Source organism: Peromyscus eremicus, chromosome 7 (assembly GCF_949786415.1).
Source record: "Peromyscus eremicus chromosome 7, PerEre_H2_v1, whole genome shotgun sequence".
NCBI lineage: Eukaryota > Metazoa > Chordata > Mammalia > Rodentia > Cricetidae > Peromyscus > Peromyscus eremicus.
The window spans coordinates 71,289,487-71,307,011 of NC_081422.1; the positions used below are offsets into that span (position 1 = coordinate 71,289,487).

The window sequence follows — 17,525 nt, forward strand, 5'->3', positions numbered from 1 at the left end:
AAGTTGTATATTATATAAAAATTAAACTATTATTGATAGATTTTGAAACTGAACACACAAGTAGTTATTTAGCTCCAAAATATTTGACTCCAAATTTAACATTACCTTGCTGAATAGAGAACTGGATAGTGGATAGTGGAAATGAAACCATGTAATTAGTTATATAAAAATGCAATCCTAAAATGGCTGTACCCCTAGCAAAGAACTATCAGCAAGTAGTGATTGCTGAGAGAGAAGAATTAGCCTCTCCCAGGGATAAGCCTTCTTATTGGTCATCCAATTCAATGTGGTCAGCCCTGCAACTGCATACAGGCAAACAACAAAAACGTACTCAACAGGTTGTACTTATGTATATGTACATAAATTCCATAGTGCGTATGTGTGTGTGTGTGTGTGTGTGTGTGTGTGTGTGTGTGTAACAAAAATAATCAGAGTAAAATTATAAATTTGAGAATTGGGGCACAGAAGAGTTTAATGGAGGGGCTAGAGGAAGGAAAGGGAATAGAAGAAGTGATATAATTCAATTTTAATTATAAATGTAATCTTTTTTTAAAGATATTGAATCTCTAATGCTTAGGTAATGACATCTGAATTTTGGCCTTAAGATATTCAGGTTTAAGTGAGGTTTTGAGAATGGGCTCCTTATAAACGGGATCACTCTCCTCATAAAAAGAAAAAACTATTTCTCCACTATATGGGGATACTATGAGAAGGTAGACATTAGCCAGCCAAGGAAAGATCAATTCTGATGCACTGAATCAACCAGCATGTTGATCTTGACTTTGCAAATGCCAGAACAAAATGTCTGTTGTCTATGGCATTTTCTTATGGTGGACTAAGCAGATAAACACAATGAGATTTGTTGAGTTGCAATGCCAATTTATGTATGTAATGTATTTAACATATACATACTAAATCTGTGTGTGTGACATACGTGTGTGTACACGTGTGATGGTGCTTATGTCCTTAATTACACACATGGTAGACAGAGATTGAAGTTGATTTCTTTGTCTTTCACTATCCTTATAGAGTCTCTCACTGAACCTAGAGTTTACCAATGGATTAGTCTTTCTGGCCAGTGAGTCCTTGGGATATTCTTGTTTCTGACTTCCAGTACTGCTATCATAGGCTTGTGATACTATAACTTGATTTTTATGCAGGTTATGATGCTTCCACAGCAAGCACTTTACCCACTGAGCCATCTCTGCATACTACTACTGATGATGATGATGATGATTTCATTTTTTTAAATTTCATACATGAGTACTGGATTTACATCATTTCTACCACTACTTCTCCTGCCTCCAACTCCCCCAATGCCCCCTCTCCCACTTCCTCTTAAATTCATGACCCTTCTTCATTAATTATTACTATAATATATATGTATGTATATATGCTATCTGATAGTAGTCATCCTGTTCCTCAGGCTCTTAATCTCTCTGTCCTCACTTCTGTGATTTGCCTTAAGACCTAGGTGTACATTGTAGATATATTAACTGTTTCATTTGATCATAGGACTAAGCAAAAGTTAACCAAACTGGAAGATACTAGTCCAAATTGGGCAACTTTAATTCATAACAATTCTTTATTACATGAAATATATGAAAGAAATTAATGTATTAGCTCCCATCTGTCATGCCTTTCACTCATGGCTGGCTATGGTCAGATGCCATGAAATAGCAGGCATATCAGTCTTATATGGTAAAGAACAAATTAACCACCTTTTATACCACTGTTAGCTAGAATTCCCTGTGTTCTTTAATAACTTTGTTGCACACTAGACATAAGATGTTACATATATATCAAACTACATGAGAGTAAAACAACTTGCCATTTTCCATCCTATAAGATAGAAACTAATGGGTCATGAAAACTCTAAGTTGCTCATTTATTTTCTTTTCCATGTGTTTAATCTGATTTTTCCTGCAGTTCTATATTCCTCAATTTGTCTAATCAAATGGAATAACAGATTCATCAGTGACATTAACCAACGGTACTCTCTCTGTGAAGACCCAATACAACTATTTGGCTCAGAGCAACAGGAACAGATACTTCTTTGAGTCTTCATATTAATTTATCTGAAAATGTATACCTTCTTCCAACACTATCTCCAGTGGCTGATAATGTTAGCAGAAGCCAAGACAATATATATTTAAATGTGGCATTTACTTATGGTTATATAGATGTGGCACCTTTTTTAGAGTTTCTTTTTGTAAAAAAAAATCTTGAAACCAGTTTTTTTCTATAGTCTCACTTAAAAAAGAAAACCACTTCTAAGAATCCTAGAAACACACGTTGAGCAGTTATTTACCCACGTTTTCTCAGGAACCACCAAGCCCTATCAATGCTTCCGCTATTGCATCCATGACGGTTCTTGGGACAGCAGGAGATCAAATTCTGAGGGGAGAGATTGGCTGTGTATCGACCCTTGGACTGAATTGCTATTCGGTCAGCTGCCACACCTGTTTCAAACAAAATACTGATTAATATTCAAATAATATGTGATATCATATTTCTAATACTTTTTTACTTTAACCTCAACTAGTTTTCAAAATTGGTATTGCTTCACTAACTCATGGTTTAAAGGCTTTTCTGGTTCTATACTCATTTATAGTCTCTATATATTTGAACTCTTTTTCATTAAGAAACCTGTCTAGTGGCAGATTTTCTGAGAGAGAGATTTATGTACCTGAATTGTTCAACTCTTGCATCTAGGACAGCATCTTCCCTAGAATTTCAGGTAAATCTATGTTTTATATGAATGAAAAATCAAGAAAATTCATCACAGAAATATTAACTATAAACTAATCCATTTTAACTAATCCATTAATCTAGCATAACTTTTACACTAAAGTAAACCAAATTCCTAATTTTTACATTGGCATCTAATGTAACTACCCTGAAGGTCATACTTCTGTTAATTTAAGCTACTATAGCTATATTATACTATAGCTAAAATATTTGTAGCATTCTTTTATATCCATAATGTGATTCAAAATAATATTTTAGTAGGCATGCAGTTAATTCTACATGTAAACATATAGATACACACACACATATATATGCATATATGTGCAACTAAGTGAGCGTATCAATGGGTATATAACTATCATTACTATAATACTCTTAAAAGTCATTAGCTGTATATCATAGTTGTTAGGATGATAAATGTACCCAATAGTTTCCAGAATCTGAAAACTTACTTCTCAGTTGCTTGCAGCATTAGGGTAGGTTTAGGAAATATGGTTTTGCTGGAGGAAATGTATCACTAGGTGTGGGCTTCTTCTGTTTTTGTTTTGTTTTGCTGTCGCTGGAATGCCATGACACTTAATACCATGCACACTATTTTAAAATTTTAACATGAAAAATAAATATATATTGACTGGTAAAGAACAGGAAAGGAAAGGGGTCCTTTCTCTGCCCTCATAGGATAATGGGAAGCGAATCAATGGTAGCAGAAATGATGTCTTCAGTGTGACCACATTTCCATAGTAAACAAATGTAAAAGGAGAAGAAAAAATTAGGGTGAGGACCATTTCAGTAGGAACTTTTGAGATGTTAGAAACCTACCATCATTTCTGTGTTCATAGTTCATCTTGGTCAAATCCCACATCAGTATTCTGTGCACTTTCAATTAAAGGCAGAAAACTGAAAGCCTTTTTTTTTTTAATGCATTCTCTTTTCTCAGAGGAACTTAGTTTTTGTTTTTTGTCTGTTTTGTTTGTTTTTGTTTCTTCTTCTCAAAAAAGCCTCATGGTGTCAATTTGGAGTTGTTTTCTAAAATAATTCACTTTAAATTAAGTCCTGTAGACATGTGTCTGTGTATGCTTTCTACACACCTGAAATGTGTGTATTAGTCTGCTGTGTTTAGATGTGTTCATTAACAGCTTCCCCTTCATTCTCGACCCTGTTTATTTTTCAACAGGATATACTTCGTAGGATAAAATGACAGTATCCTGCTACCTCTGATATTCTCAAGAGAGTAAATCTTTATTTTCTAGTGGAGAATAGAAGTTCTTTGATACATTGATGTTTATGTGATTAGTATCAAAAATATATTTTAAGTGTTTGTATATCATTTCATTGAAAATACTTTTACAATGAAGAAAAAGTAGCAATGGAGGTGGAAGCTTGAGGCCAGACTGTTTCTCACACTTCTTGTCTTTGTGAATTACTTCATAAAACAGGAGAATTTCCAGAGACTGCAATGAAACTGTCTGTGGGGCCATGACCTGGGGACACTAATGCACACATTCTCCACAGCAGCCCTGGCAAGGTGCTGTGTTTCTTACCACTAAGAACATAAGTAATGGGGGGTAGGCTGGGGAGGTAACGCTGTGGAGTGGAAGGAGGGAAGAGAGGGGGATCTGGGGTTAGTATGTAAAATGAATTAAAAAATTTCTTAGTAAAGGAAAAAATAAATGTATCCAGAAATACAAATGTATACAGAAATACATTTGGTGTACTGGTCTATCCTAAATTTAAGGAATTCACATAGTTTAGGAGGTGTTTATCACATAAGCACAAATTAGTGGGATTTTTTTTTTGTTGATTAAAACTTTATTCAAACAGTGCTGAAATGAGTCTGAAACAGGGCCCAAATGAGTTATGGATTTCTAACTCATTAAGAGAAACAATGGAAAGACAACATTTATACTGATAAGGTGGGTACTAGTACAGAATAAAAATATGTAACTACCTCTGAAGTGAGCTATCCCAAGACTATGGCTACGCCAGAGCATTTCTGGAGTAACCTGATTAATGATAAGAATTAAAAGTACATAGTGATCAGCAGTTTCTTGTCCCAGAGAATGTCACTACCTAAGCTGTCCTCCCCAAAATCCTAGGCACTCATCTCACAGTGCCTGTAGTGTTTTAGTTTGCTCCTAAATGCTCTTTTAGGACTGAATTAAAGCACCAGAACATAGCTCTATAAAGATGTTGATAGTATCCAGATGTTATCATGGTAGGTTTTACTTAATTGTGGAAAAGTCTTTGGGGATAATTCTGGAGATCAAATCTTGGGATCAACCTGAGTATCTTATTTATTGACCTTAAGAACTTGCACAAAATTATCTGTTAGAGAGGTATTTCTTACAGTTTAAAATGAACATTAACATTATTTTGGAAAGTAATCTTAATAAAGATGTTATATCATCTTAAATTTAAAATCTATAGATTTATTATGTACAAGATGAGATGTAAAATTTGAATCTACTATGATTAAATTCTAGAATTGGATTTTGCTTCAAAATAGTTTAATAACTATAGTTTTGAAAATCTTATAAAAAGAAATAATGTAGAGATTCTGCGTGAGTTTATATAAAAAAAAATAGGATTCTTAATGATGTTATGGTGAAAAGGAATCAAAATTCTTTCCCTCATCCAAACTCAAAATCAAATGAAGTTTGCCTCTTTATTCAATGTCTATATATATCAGGCACTAATATCCAAGTTTTAGATTAACATTTATAACCTCCAGGTTCCTTTCTTTGGCCAGAATATTTTAACTGGCCATTTTTTCTATTATTTACATTTTCTGTGTTTATAAACTGTCCAAGTAGTCTACCATGCTCTAAAGACAAGAGAAGTTATGAGGAAGTGATTGAAATGTTATTACTTGCAGTGGAAAAAGCCCAGGATGCAGCACAGTTTTTTTGATCCAATGGACCGTGAGTCCATCCAGGCCACTTATAAGAAGCAATGAAAATCTCAGGAAGATCGGCTCTGGCAGGAAAAGATGCCTGACGGAAAGAGAGACAGATGTGTTAGATGTTCTCAAGTATGTCTCACTGTCAATGTAAGATCATGCATGCCCTCTTGCAATGTTTGTAATGATTTTCAATTATAAAAAATGCGTTCAGGTGTCTGAAGGAAGCATAGCTACAGGGGATTTCTCTTCAACTTGTGTTCAAAGGCAGCTGTATGTGGAGAATCACAGCGTGGATTGGATGCTTTTTCTGGTTACCATGTAGTACAGGGACCTTTCTACCAGTGTACCTGTCGCTGGAATCTTAGATTGCTCATTCACATGAAATGACATATGAGATTGTGAAACTCAGTCCTCATAAGGAATGTTTACTTCCATCTCTCTTTTCCCTTTGAGAGTATATATAACTGTCAGGTGAAAGAATTTCAAACAAAAGGCATTTAGGGCATTTGTACATTAACACAGGAAATCATTCAATTTTGCATTATTATGAGAAATGAAACTGAAAATTAATTTGTTCATATTTATAAAATTCTTATTAAAGAGTACTTTAAAATTTGTATAATACCAAAGAGATAATACTATGATGTCATAAAAAACCCGCATTAAATTTCTAACAGGGTCAGTTCTTGCTACTATCTCAACATATCAAGGTGACATAATAAGAGGAAATATTTGCAACCCTTTTCAATAAATGAGGTGATTGACTTCCAAAAGCTAATGGATATGCTAAAGACTTAGTTAAATACGATTTTCTCCTTAAGACTAGACCCTTGATTTAGAATTTTGATGACATCATGCTCAATTATTGTCATCTGTATGAGAAATACGTGGATGCAGCACCTTGTATCAGAAGCTAAATGTCCGTAAATGATGAAATTTCATTGATTTAATGGTTTTATGATTTGTGCTAGTGATTCCACTGATCTGACAACTTACAAAAAATTACTTCTGACAAATAAAAAATAGATTCAAAGTCTAAAGCTGGTAAAATTTAAAATGTATTCATCTCTATGACAAACGCATCCATCCAAAATAACTTGCGAGTTAGGGCATTGACAAGAGAATTCACTTTAGACTTCAAGAACTATTACTTCCCAAGAAGAGAGAAAGAAATCCTGAGTCCATTCCTAAAGGTATTGCAACTTAGACAGAAGAATGAAGGCCATAGAGCTAGTCACCACAAACTGCCTAAATGAGAAGAATCAGCATCGTGGGGATCTGGAATTCCAGTGCTGCTAGATGGACCATATAGCAGAACCTCAGCGCTGTAGCAGCATAAGCTGAGAGGAATGACTGAGGAGAGACACTCAAAGGTGTCTTTCTAAATGTGAAACAGAAACATGATTTACACATCACCTGTGCTTTCCCATATCACTCTCATCTGCTTATCAGTGTGCATTTAAGCACTTATCACATTAAGTTGCCTCAAGCTTCCAGAAAATTTGAGTGTCTGAATGTCAGTTGTTATTTTATGACTGAAATACAATTTAAGAGCAGAGTGAGGATATATCTCTTCTATCATTTCTAATATATTTCAGCAGAATTTAATGGTATAGAATATGACTTCCACATTTGAGAGGTGATCAGGCTGTTTTGCATATGGAAGATAGTTTGATAATAATATAAGTGTGTGTGTGTGTGTGTGTGTGTGTGTGTGTGTGTGTGTGTGTGTAAGTCACATAGATTTCATCTCTTAAAATATGATTTCCCCTTTAGGCCTGTTAAACATTGTAGCACTATTTTGCTTCTTTCATGATTCATTCGTTAAAGCTAACAATTGCAAAAAAAAAAATTGGTAATCTTTCTTAGTGAGATAACATAAAGACAAACAGCAATTATAATAGTGTTTTTGTTGAAAACATATTTACCTATACAATAAGACAGAAGAATTCATGAAATTCATGTTTTGGCTTTTTAAAGTTTTTTAACTACGTTTTAATATTGTTTTCCTTGAAAATGAGTCTCTATGACTTAAAGCTAGTCAGAGAAATTACCTTCAATTTTATTTCCCTCATGATATCAAATGATTTAACTAAGGAACACAGAGAAAATGTTACATCCCATGATCCCCTAAGTATTACATTCCCTTAGAAACTAAGAATATTTTCAAGAGACAATAAGTAAAAATAGTATTACAAAATAATAGCTTTCAAGAATTGGTTAAAGAATTCTGGCTTTAATAAATAATACATTTTAATTACATTAATTTGATGAAATATTACATAGTAACTAAAAGAATCAAGAGGACAACCCAAGAGTGACAGAAATTCCAAATGTGATCTTATATAAAGTACAAATTTGTCTTCAAACAGAACATGCATTCTTTCATTAGGGCATTTTTAATTGTTTATATTGTTATCTTGAAAAAATCAATTATAAATTCTATTCCCAAACCAACATTAGCCAAATTTGAGAATTAATTTGAACAGTCTGCCTATTTCAACATTTTATTCAGAAATTATAAAGATACTATGCACAGAGATATAAATACACAGCAGTGCCAATCACAATACTTGTTTACATTACCCTCTGTGTTTAGTTAGATTATGGGGAATGGGAAGGCAGTCTTAATGAGAGGCTTAAAACACACTTAATTTCTCCAGAACACCATTATGAATCTATACATGTTACTATTGACTCTATACCTACAGGACACCCACTATGTGGAGCAACCTTCTATCCCCAGCTCCAACTTCACCCTCTCCCCCATTTTAATTTGAATAACCAGAAACATCTAAAATTTCAATAATGAAACTGAGAGCTTAAGTCTGTTCCAACATTTCACAGTTCCAAGTCAGTGGCCAAAGAATACCAAGACATTTCTTCATTTGGAAATGAAGGAGCGAGAGAAGAAGGAGCAATAACAGCATGCAGCTCGGCCCAGGGCCTTCTTCCTCTGCAGCTTTGCTTGCAGAAGTGGAGGGTGATTATGCCATGCTTACACCACTGTCGTTTTTTTGGGGTTGCCCCTCACAGTGAGCCTTATCATACTTAGTAAAGAATAAAGAATTGCCATTGAAGTTTCCAGGTCAACGCTGTCTTTCATTGAGCCAAATCTATGAAATGTAAGAAAACTCCCCAATTTCAGAGGTACTAAAAGTTTAGAAAAATGCATACGAGAACAGATGAATAGATCCTAAATGGTTTACCTAGAACTCAAGTTTGAGGAAAATTTAGCAGGTAATTTTAAAGGGAGTTGATTTACTTGAACAATTTATAAGAACCATTTTTATATTTTCACCACAATATTTTATTTAGCAAGTGCCAGTGTATGTGAGTATCTAAAACTTATGAATAATATTCATAGTTTTAAAGGTTTATCAATTGGCTCAATGCAGATTGTTTCATTTTATTTCATTTTCTATTTCATGCTAAAATAGTAACGCAAAGAATTAATGTCTTGTGCAGCAGATTTGGGGAAGAAATCTGAACAGAAAAGAAAGAGGCTGGTACCAGAAAGCCAGCTAGTGGGTATATGGTACATGAGCTCCTCCAATTATACTAGAAACCTTCTCTTTAACAGCTTTTGTGAAGACCTATCTGTGATGATCAGTGAGGTCCCTGCAGTGGTCTGGTTGTTCTCAGTTACCTTCACAACAGTGTGCATAGAGTGGTGGCTAGAATTTTAACAACCATAACCCAGTGACAGCGAGAAAGTCTACCAATCCCTTTTCCTACATGTATGAGAAGGTTCTGAGATGAACACACACCAACACAAGCTCCATCACAACAACTGACCCAGCCCCTCTGGCATCATCCACACTCATTGTGCTGTGGCTACCTGGCATACATGAGTTTGGGAACCAAACAAATATTATGTGAATTACAAAGGTATTTAACTCTGCTTTTCCTTTTCATTGTCAGCATTTTAGTCTCCTCAGAGCCTTGTGTCACACAGGTGCTATTAGTGCTAGGATGAGATCTTCTTTCAGAAAGGACTATTTTTACTCAAATAAAAATTTCAACGATTAATAAATGGGACCTCATGAAACTGAAAAGTTTCTGTAAGGCAAAGGACATTGTCAATAGGACAAAATGGCAACCTACAGAATGGAAAAGATCTTCAACATCCTTTCATCAGACTCAAGAAATTAGACATCCAATTAAAAATGGGGTACAGATTTAAACAGAGAATGCTCAACAGAAGGTCTCAAATGGCTGCAAAACACTTAATGTTGAACATCTTTAGCCATCAGGGAAATGCAAATCAAAAGGACTCTGAGATTCAATCTTACACCTGTCAGAAAGACTAAGATCAAAAACACAAGTGACCGCTCATGCTGAAGAGGATGTGGAGTAAAGGGAATAGACCTCTGTTGCTCCTAGGAGTACAAACTTGTACTGCCACTTTGGAAATCAATACGACTGTTTCTTAGAAAATACCTCAAGACTCAGCTATACCACGCTTGGGCATGTACCCAGAGGATGCCCAATCATACCACAAGGACACTTGCTCAACTATGTTCATAGCAGCTTTATTTGTAATAACCAGAACCTGGAAACAACCTAGATGTCCCTCAACTGAAGAATGGCTAAAGAAAATGTGGTACATTTACATAATGAAGTACTATTCAGCTGTTAAAAACAATGACATCATGAAACCTTAAGGAAAATGAATGGAACTAAAAAAAAAAAAAAAATTATCCTGAGTGAGGTAACCCAGACCCGGAAAGACAAACATGGTATGTATTGACTTGTAAGTGGATATAACCTATAAAGTAAAGGATAACCAGGCTATAATCCACAGGCCTAGAGAAGATAGGGAACAAGGAGCTCACTTAGATCTCCCTGGGAAAGGGAAAATAAGAGATTTCGTGGGTGGACTAGGGGAAGGTCAGGATGGGAACACGAGGGATCAGGTGGGGGTGGTGAGGATGGGACAGTGCTGAAAGAGCTGAACAGAAAGTAGGTCATTTCAGGGTCAGGGAGAAACCTGGTACAAGGGAAACTCCCACAATGGCTCTAGCTAAGACTCCTAGTCAAAGAGGTATGTAACCTGAACTGGCCACCTCCTGTGACAGGCAAGACTACCAGTGGAGGGACTGGAACACCAACAAACCCACATAACCTTTGACCTAGAATCTGTCTGGCCTATGGGATGTCCTTGGGTAAGGATGATACAGAGACTGGGGACAAAGGCAACCAATGACTGTTCCAGCCTGAGACCCATGCCACAAGGGTGAGTGCTGGGGATGTCTTTCTGTATGCTGTGAAAACGTGTTGCTCTGATTGGTTGATAAATAAAATGCTGATTGGCCAGTAGCCAGGCAGGAAGTATAGGTGGGATAAGCAGACAAGGAGAATTCTGGGAGAGGAAGGCTGAATTAGGAGACGCTGCCAGCCACCACCATGAGAAGCAAGATGTAAAGTACCAGTAAGCCACAAGCTATGTGACAACTTATAGATTAATACAAATGGGTTAATTTAAGATACAAGAAGTAGATAGCAAGAAGCTTGAGCCATTAGGCCAAACAGTTTAAATAATATAAGCGTCTGTGTGTTTATTTGGGTCTGAGTGGCTGCGGGCCCAGGTGGGACTGGAGATAACTCTAGCTACAGGGTGAGTCCACCCATGACACTGTATGGAGCACAAGGACCCAGAGGCTGGATGGCCCAGAGACCTAGGATATAACCAAACACAATGCCAATTAATGATGCTTAATGATATTCTGCTGTACTCATAGATTGGTGCCTAGCCCAATAGTCATCAGAGAGGCTTCATCCAGCAACTGGTGGAAACAGATGCAGAGACCAACAGTCAAATATTAGGCTGAGCTCAGAGAATCTTGGTGAAGAGAGGAAGAAAGAATTGTAGAAGCTACAGGGGTAAAGGACATCACAAGAAAACCCACAGAATCAACTAACCTGGGCTCATAGGAACTCACAGAGACTGAATAGACAACGGGGGAGGAGCCTGCATGGGACTGACCTAGGCACTCTGCATCTGCATATATGTGACAGTTGTGTAGCTTGGTCCTCTTTTGGGACTCCTAATAATAGGAGCAGGGGCTGTCTCTGACTTTTCTGATTGCTTTTGGAACCCTATTCCTCATACTGGGTTGCCTTCTCAAGTCTTAATGCAAGGCAAGGTGCTTAGTCTTGTTACAACTTGATATGCCATGTTTTGTTGATATTCACAGGATGCCTGTCCTTTCATGAATAGAAATGAAGGAGGAATAGATGAGGGGGAGGTAAAGAGGAAGTGTGTGGGGGGGACTAAGAGGAGAGGAGGGAGGGGAAACTGCAGTCAGGATGTTAAATAAATAAATAAATAAATAATTGAAAATTTCAATAACCTGTTACTAGTTTATAAAAACTAAACGGGGAGATACACATTTTGATTTTTTTTAAAGGTATATTTCACATCTCACCATTTGCTATCACTGACATATATTAAGCAAGTTCAAGTGTTTTTGTTCCACTGTATGGTTTGTTTGTTTTGAGTGAGAGAGAAAACATGAAGTTGGGTTGTTAGAAGTGAGGAGAATCTGGGAAGAGTTGATGGATGGAAAATAACATGATCAAGGTATATTTCATAAAAAATTTAAAATAAGTAGAAAAAGAAAATACATGGATTATATCTAATGACTAGGGAAATAAAACAGTCAATCAACTGTTATGTGCTATATAGTGAGGAAATGTTCAAATGATCAAATAAACTTTTGTTTTCTCATCAAAAACTTTAGGGGCCTTACAAGTTAGTATGTAATTCATAAAATAATATTTTTGTTTAACTCTCACATACCATGTAAAATTTATGTTATCATTTTTATCTGTGAGTTTGTCAACTAAGTTCATTTATGCTGAATAAAGATTCTTATTAGGGTAACAACATTTTTTTTTAACCTATGTCAACTTGACATCAAATATAGTAGTATGGCTATGGGTTTCAGTTGACATACCAGCCTTCTTAACACTTTATTAGTTCCACTTTAGGTATAACACCTAATTATTTTTCTGGGGTAATCAACAATGCCAATAACAAAACTGCTCATTTCTTGAATCTACTGAGTTTTATTGCATGTGTTTGCATGTCTCTCCTGAGTATATATTACATGCATGTGTACTGCATGCATGCCTAGTATCTGCAGAGTCAAAAGATGGCATCAAATTGATAGTAACTGTAGTTACAGGTGGTTGTGAGCCACCATATGGGTGCTGACAACTAAAACTGTTTTTCTACAAGAGTAGAAAGTATCCTTAATCACTGAGTAATCTCTCCAGGCTCTCCTTTAAGCCATCTCAACTGAACCAAATATACAAATAAGCTCTTAATTTTCGGATTTTTGAGCAAAAATAGTATTTTTAATCCAAAGTACTTTAAATGTTTATAAATAAATGTAACACAATGAGGCTTCTTTGAGCTATTTGATAAATTCTCAAGTCCTTGAACATTAAATCTGGAAACAATCTTACATATACTATGTTGGTTTGATTTGATTTGGTTTGGTCTAAGAGCATGGTAAGAATTTTCAGGCTTATCAGAAATCTCTAAAATCCATCAGCCAGTAAATGGAAAGCTGCGTATTACATTCTAGCTGGAAATAAAATGCTAAAAATGATGAAGGTCTAAATAATTAAGTCCTTTCAGAACTAACCCATTTCAGAGTGCTGCTGTTCTCTGAAGGTTAAGGAAATCAAGGTCAAAAATACAAAGAAGGAGAAAAGTACCTAAAATATAGTTAATGTATTGCCTTAATGTCCTACTATAGTCTATTTTATTGAGCACATATTGAGCAGTTTACAGAGCTCATACAACTTTAAGACCCAGGTAAACGGAATTCATCATTTTATGGAGGACACAAGTTGTAAGTCCAAACACCCTGGCTCCAGCAACCACTTTATCCTATATATGCCCTAGATATACAAATGCCTGCACGTGTCTGTGAAAGCATATAGTACTTGATGTAGAAACTGGGCTTTGTATATACTAGGCAAGCACTCTTCCACTAAGCTTATCACCAAACCCACATATACTTTTTAACATCTCTTCAACAGTTATGTTTCTGCTGGCTCAGAAGAGCCTTTGTCAATGTAAGCTTTGCATGCAGGCATAATAATTGGTTGTCTCAAGTTTTTTCTGAGGAATTGGCAATGTTCTTTTTTTCCCAGAATATACTGCTGTTCCTTCCAGTACTCTTCTTTTAAAATTTTAGCTGAAGTCAGTATTTCTTAAATTACATTGTGTGGAACCTAAGACCTGACTACTAACCAAAAGCTTATCTAATTTTGTGAATTTAGGAAATGCTGCATTAAAAAGTTGATGAAATAAAAACTGCCATGTTCTCCATATTCTTATAAGTAGCATGAATCTTCAGAAGACAGATATGATGAGCTGTTTATTACAACGTCATCTGGAGGCAGCTGAGATACAGGTCTCCTAGCTCTCAGCTACCCTAGGAAGCCTAGGTTCAGAGTGCAGGCCAGATCCCTCTCAACCTTCTCCCTTTTGCTCCTTCTCCTTCTGCTCAATGCTCTGCTTTTGCCCAGAGAGAATATGTTTACTTGCTTTTTATCTGCCCTCGCATAGGATTCAATTCACATACAGGAAAGTCATCCCCTAAATCCCAAAATTGCCTTTCTAACCCCACACTTTTGACATATTTCTATTCTTCATTGTTACTGATTACAACCCATGAAAAATGCAGTTGAAGCTGTTTCTGAATTAATTTTTAATACATTTTTATTAAATCTTTGAGAAATCCACACCATGTATTTTGGATCATATTCAATCCCCACTCCTGCTAACTCTTTCCAGATCCACTTTCCACTCCCAACTCCTTCACAACTTGTTATCTTTTTCTTTTTTAATAACCCACAAAGTCCAATTTATACTGCCCATGTTCATAGGTATAGGACTGTCTACTGTAGCATAGTCAACTAGCTAGTGGCAATATCTGTGAAGAAAACTGACTCTCCCTTCCCCAGAAGCCATCCACTGTCAATAGCTCCTCAGTTAGGGGTGGAAGTTCATGAGTTCTTCTCCCCTTCAAGATAGTATTTTAACTGGCTTGATCCTGTACAGGTCTTATGCAGAGAACCTAAGCTGTTGCTAGTTCATGAGTGCAACAGAGTTTTTAATTTATTGTGTAAATACCTGTATAACACCCATCAATATTTCTCTAACTGAAGTTCAGTAGTCTATTACAGACAGTTGTAACTTAAGCCAAAGAATATAGCCTGGATACGAAATCGGGACGAGACGAGCTTATCCAAGAATTAAGGATGATTCAACACTCATTTTTCCAATGCAGAGTAAAGGCTTTTACATTCCAACACTCATCTAGGCAATGTGGCCAAAGAATAAGAGAGATTTTGGGGTTAGGATGCAAATCATTTTCTTAGCACACCAAGAATCATATCATGGTTTGGCAACTACAAAGAACAATAGCCTCACTAATGTATAGTCTTTCCTCTACAGGATTTTATACCAACAACCCTCTTACATATGTAGTCCATCCTATGCTGAAAATAATTTTTAAATGAAGGAAATATCAGTTATTCAGACATACAACTTCATAAATTGTCCATTTGTATTGTACTTTGAGTCAGTTTGATATCATTTATTGGGTATTAATTGTATAGTCACCAGGCTACATCTTTAGCCTATGTATGGGTACCAGTTTAATTCAGTTCATGTTGACCTCATGTCCCTCCCATATATACTTGCTGTGGTTTCTATTCTCTCCCACTTGACTAATATTGAAGACAATTCTAACACTTAGAAACTTAGCCGTCAAGCTACTGTGCCCAAGAAATCGGAATCTATTTCTGTGTCATATGTTATAATTAGGCAATGGAACCCTTGGAAGTCAGCTGAATTGTCCTTGCTGCTTTCTTGGAATTACTTAACAACTAGGAACTTTAAACTTTCCTAGAACACTAATCATTAAAATTGTTTTTCATTTATATATTGCCACAGAAACTTTTAGGCAAATACCCATGATCCAATAATGGTTGAGAATAAAATGTTCTGTTGTCTACTATGGTGAGTGGCAACTTGAAAAACTCTATCATGTGTTTTTCTAGACTACAGTAAATTATCAGAAGTTGAAAAGTTAAAGATTGAAAAGTAAATGTTGGAAACATTCTTAAGGAAAAGTATATTAATGTTTACACATATAAATATTAGGCTCACCCTGTCCCTCAATGAAAGAAAATGAAGAATAACCATTATAATGGAGTTGTTGTGTTTTGTTTTTTTTTTACTTAAACAATGTTAAGGGCAAAAAGGAAAGAGAAAAACCACAAAGAAAAAAAAAACATTTTTTCCAGTTGAGCATAAAATCAAGTCACTAAAAACCATGAAATGAGCCATGCTGCTAAAGATTTTGCTATACTAGTTGTAAAAGATCCTAAATTATTTCTAAACTGAACACCTATGAAAAATAACTCTTGGTAGGAGATTAAACATTTTCTTTTCTATATTGAATGTGAATTGAGTAAAGTTACCTGGACCTACTTATACTACAGACTATTGGGGTAGGTGCAACGGACAAGGTTTGCAATTAATGAATTCTGAGGCAGAACTTTGCTTGTTCAGTCTCAGGGTGACTTGGGCTCACTCAGTCTTAGTTTGCTTGACATTAAAGTACTCAGTGATGATAGTACCCAGAACATCATGCTGTTGTAGCAATTAAATGAGATGAAGCATGAAGGTATTTGCATGCTTGGCACATATTTGCTCAATAAACATCAGGTGGTATCATTTTCTCTGATACTAGTTATGATCTAGCAATGCTGGCATCTACATTGGAACTTAACTGGGGTGATCATCTGCCTGGAAAACAAAGCTTGGGCTGGATGTTTAACAGACACTAGTTAATTTACAATTCATGTAACAGCAGAATTCTCAGAGAATTTGGGCATCTGGAGCCTGATGCCGTTATTGTAGACTGCCAAGCTGCCCTGCAGTGCCACTGTAAGCCACTCTGCTCAGGACTGTAGTAGTAGACCTCAAAGAAATAGCTCAACTTGAAAGTGTGTGTGCCCAGGAAACACTATACACTAAGTGATAAGTATCTGTGGTCCCTGTAAAGGTAGTAAGATGAAAAACTGACTACCTGTGCAAAAGCAGGAAACATGAAAATATTAAGAAGCACGATTTCACAAATAAGTGTGGCAGGTCTCCAGGCAAAACTCAAATATATTCTTTAAGGCAGCTTGAGGACTTTTGAGGACAAATCTCTTCTAATCATCATGGAGTACACACCTAAGATTGGCTTCTTTTTATGATAATGAGATACATCTGCTCCTGGCAGCACCAATTTACTTCATAAAAGGATGATGGGAATCGAAAAAACTCCATAGGAGTTTGCTTTCATTGTGGCAAGATTAGCAATTTGGGCAAGAAATTGCTTTTGCCTTTCTACTTGACTGTGTGCTGTGCAGACTGGACATGCAGGACCCACAGGAAAGTGACTGCTGAACCTTGCCAAAACAAGGCAGGACAATCCTTTGAGATTCTTGCTTCACAGAAGAGTCTCCCAGACATTCTGCAGGACACAGAGGAGATGGACTGACAAACTTTGCCAGTACATGGCAAGGCAGTCCTTCAAATTTCCTGCTTCATTGAAAAGTCTGCCTGATATTCTAGGCCTGTAGGCTGAAGATGGAAGCCCCAACATGGAAAGGAACTTTGGGTGATTGTCCAGGCACCCAAATGTCTCAATTGTTAGGTAATATTTTATCCTTCTGTGGTGTTGGATCAAGTTAAATACTAGATAATTATAGTTGCACCTTTCCTTAATTAAGAAAGTAAATTAAGTATAAAACTTTGGGGTCACTGAGATGGGATGGATGGTGGAATGTT

The 17,525-nt window shown here is 36.1% G+C and overlaps 1 protein-coding gene across 1 annotated transcript in view; it reads right to left on the minus strand.

Moving 5' to 3' along the window:
• Tinag (tubulointerstitial nephritis antigen) overlaps nucleotides 1–17,525 on the minus strand; it is a 100,208-nt gene that overhangs the window by 58,233 nt on the left and 24,450 nt on the right. Inside the window, exons 5-6 of the mRNA XM_059267022.1 lie at nucleotides 5,621–5,744; nucleotides 2,312–2,462 (exon numbers count right to left, since the gene is read on the minus strand). Of these exons, the coding sequence (XP_059123005.1) occupies nucleotides 2,312–2,462; nucleotides 5,621–5,744 (275 nt within the window). The remainder of the gene's footprint in view (nucleotides 1–2,311; nucleotides 2,463–5,620; nucleotides 5,745–17,525) is intronic.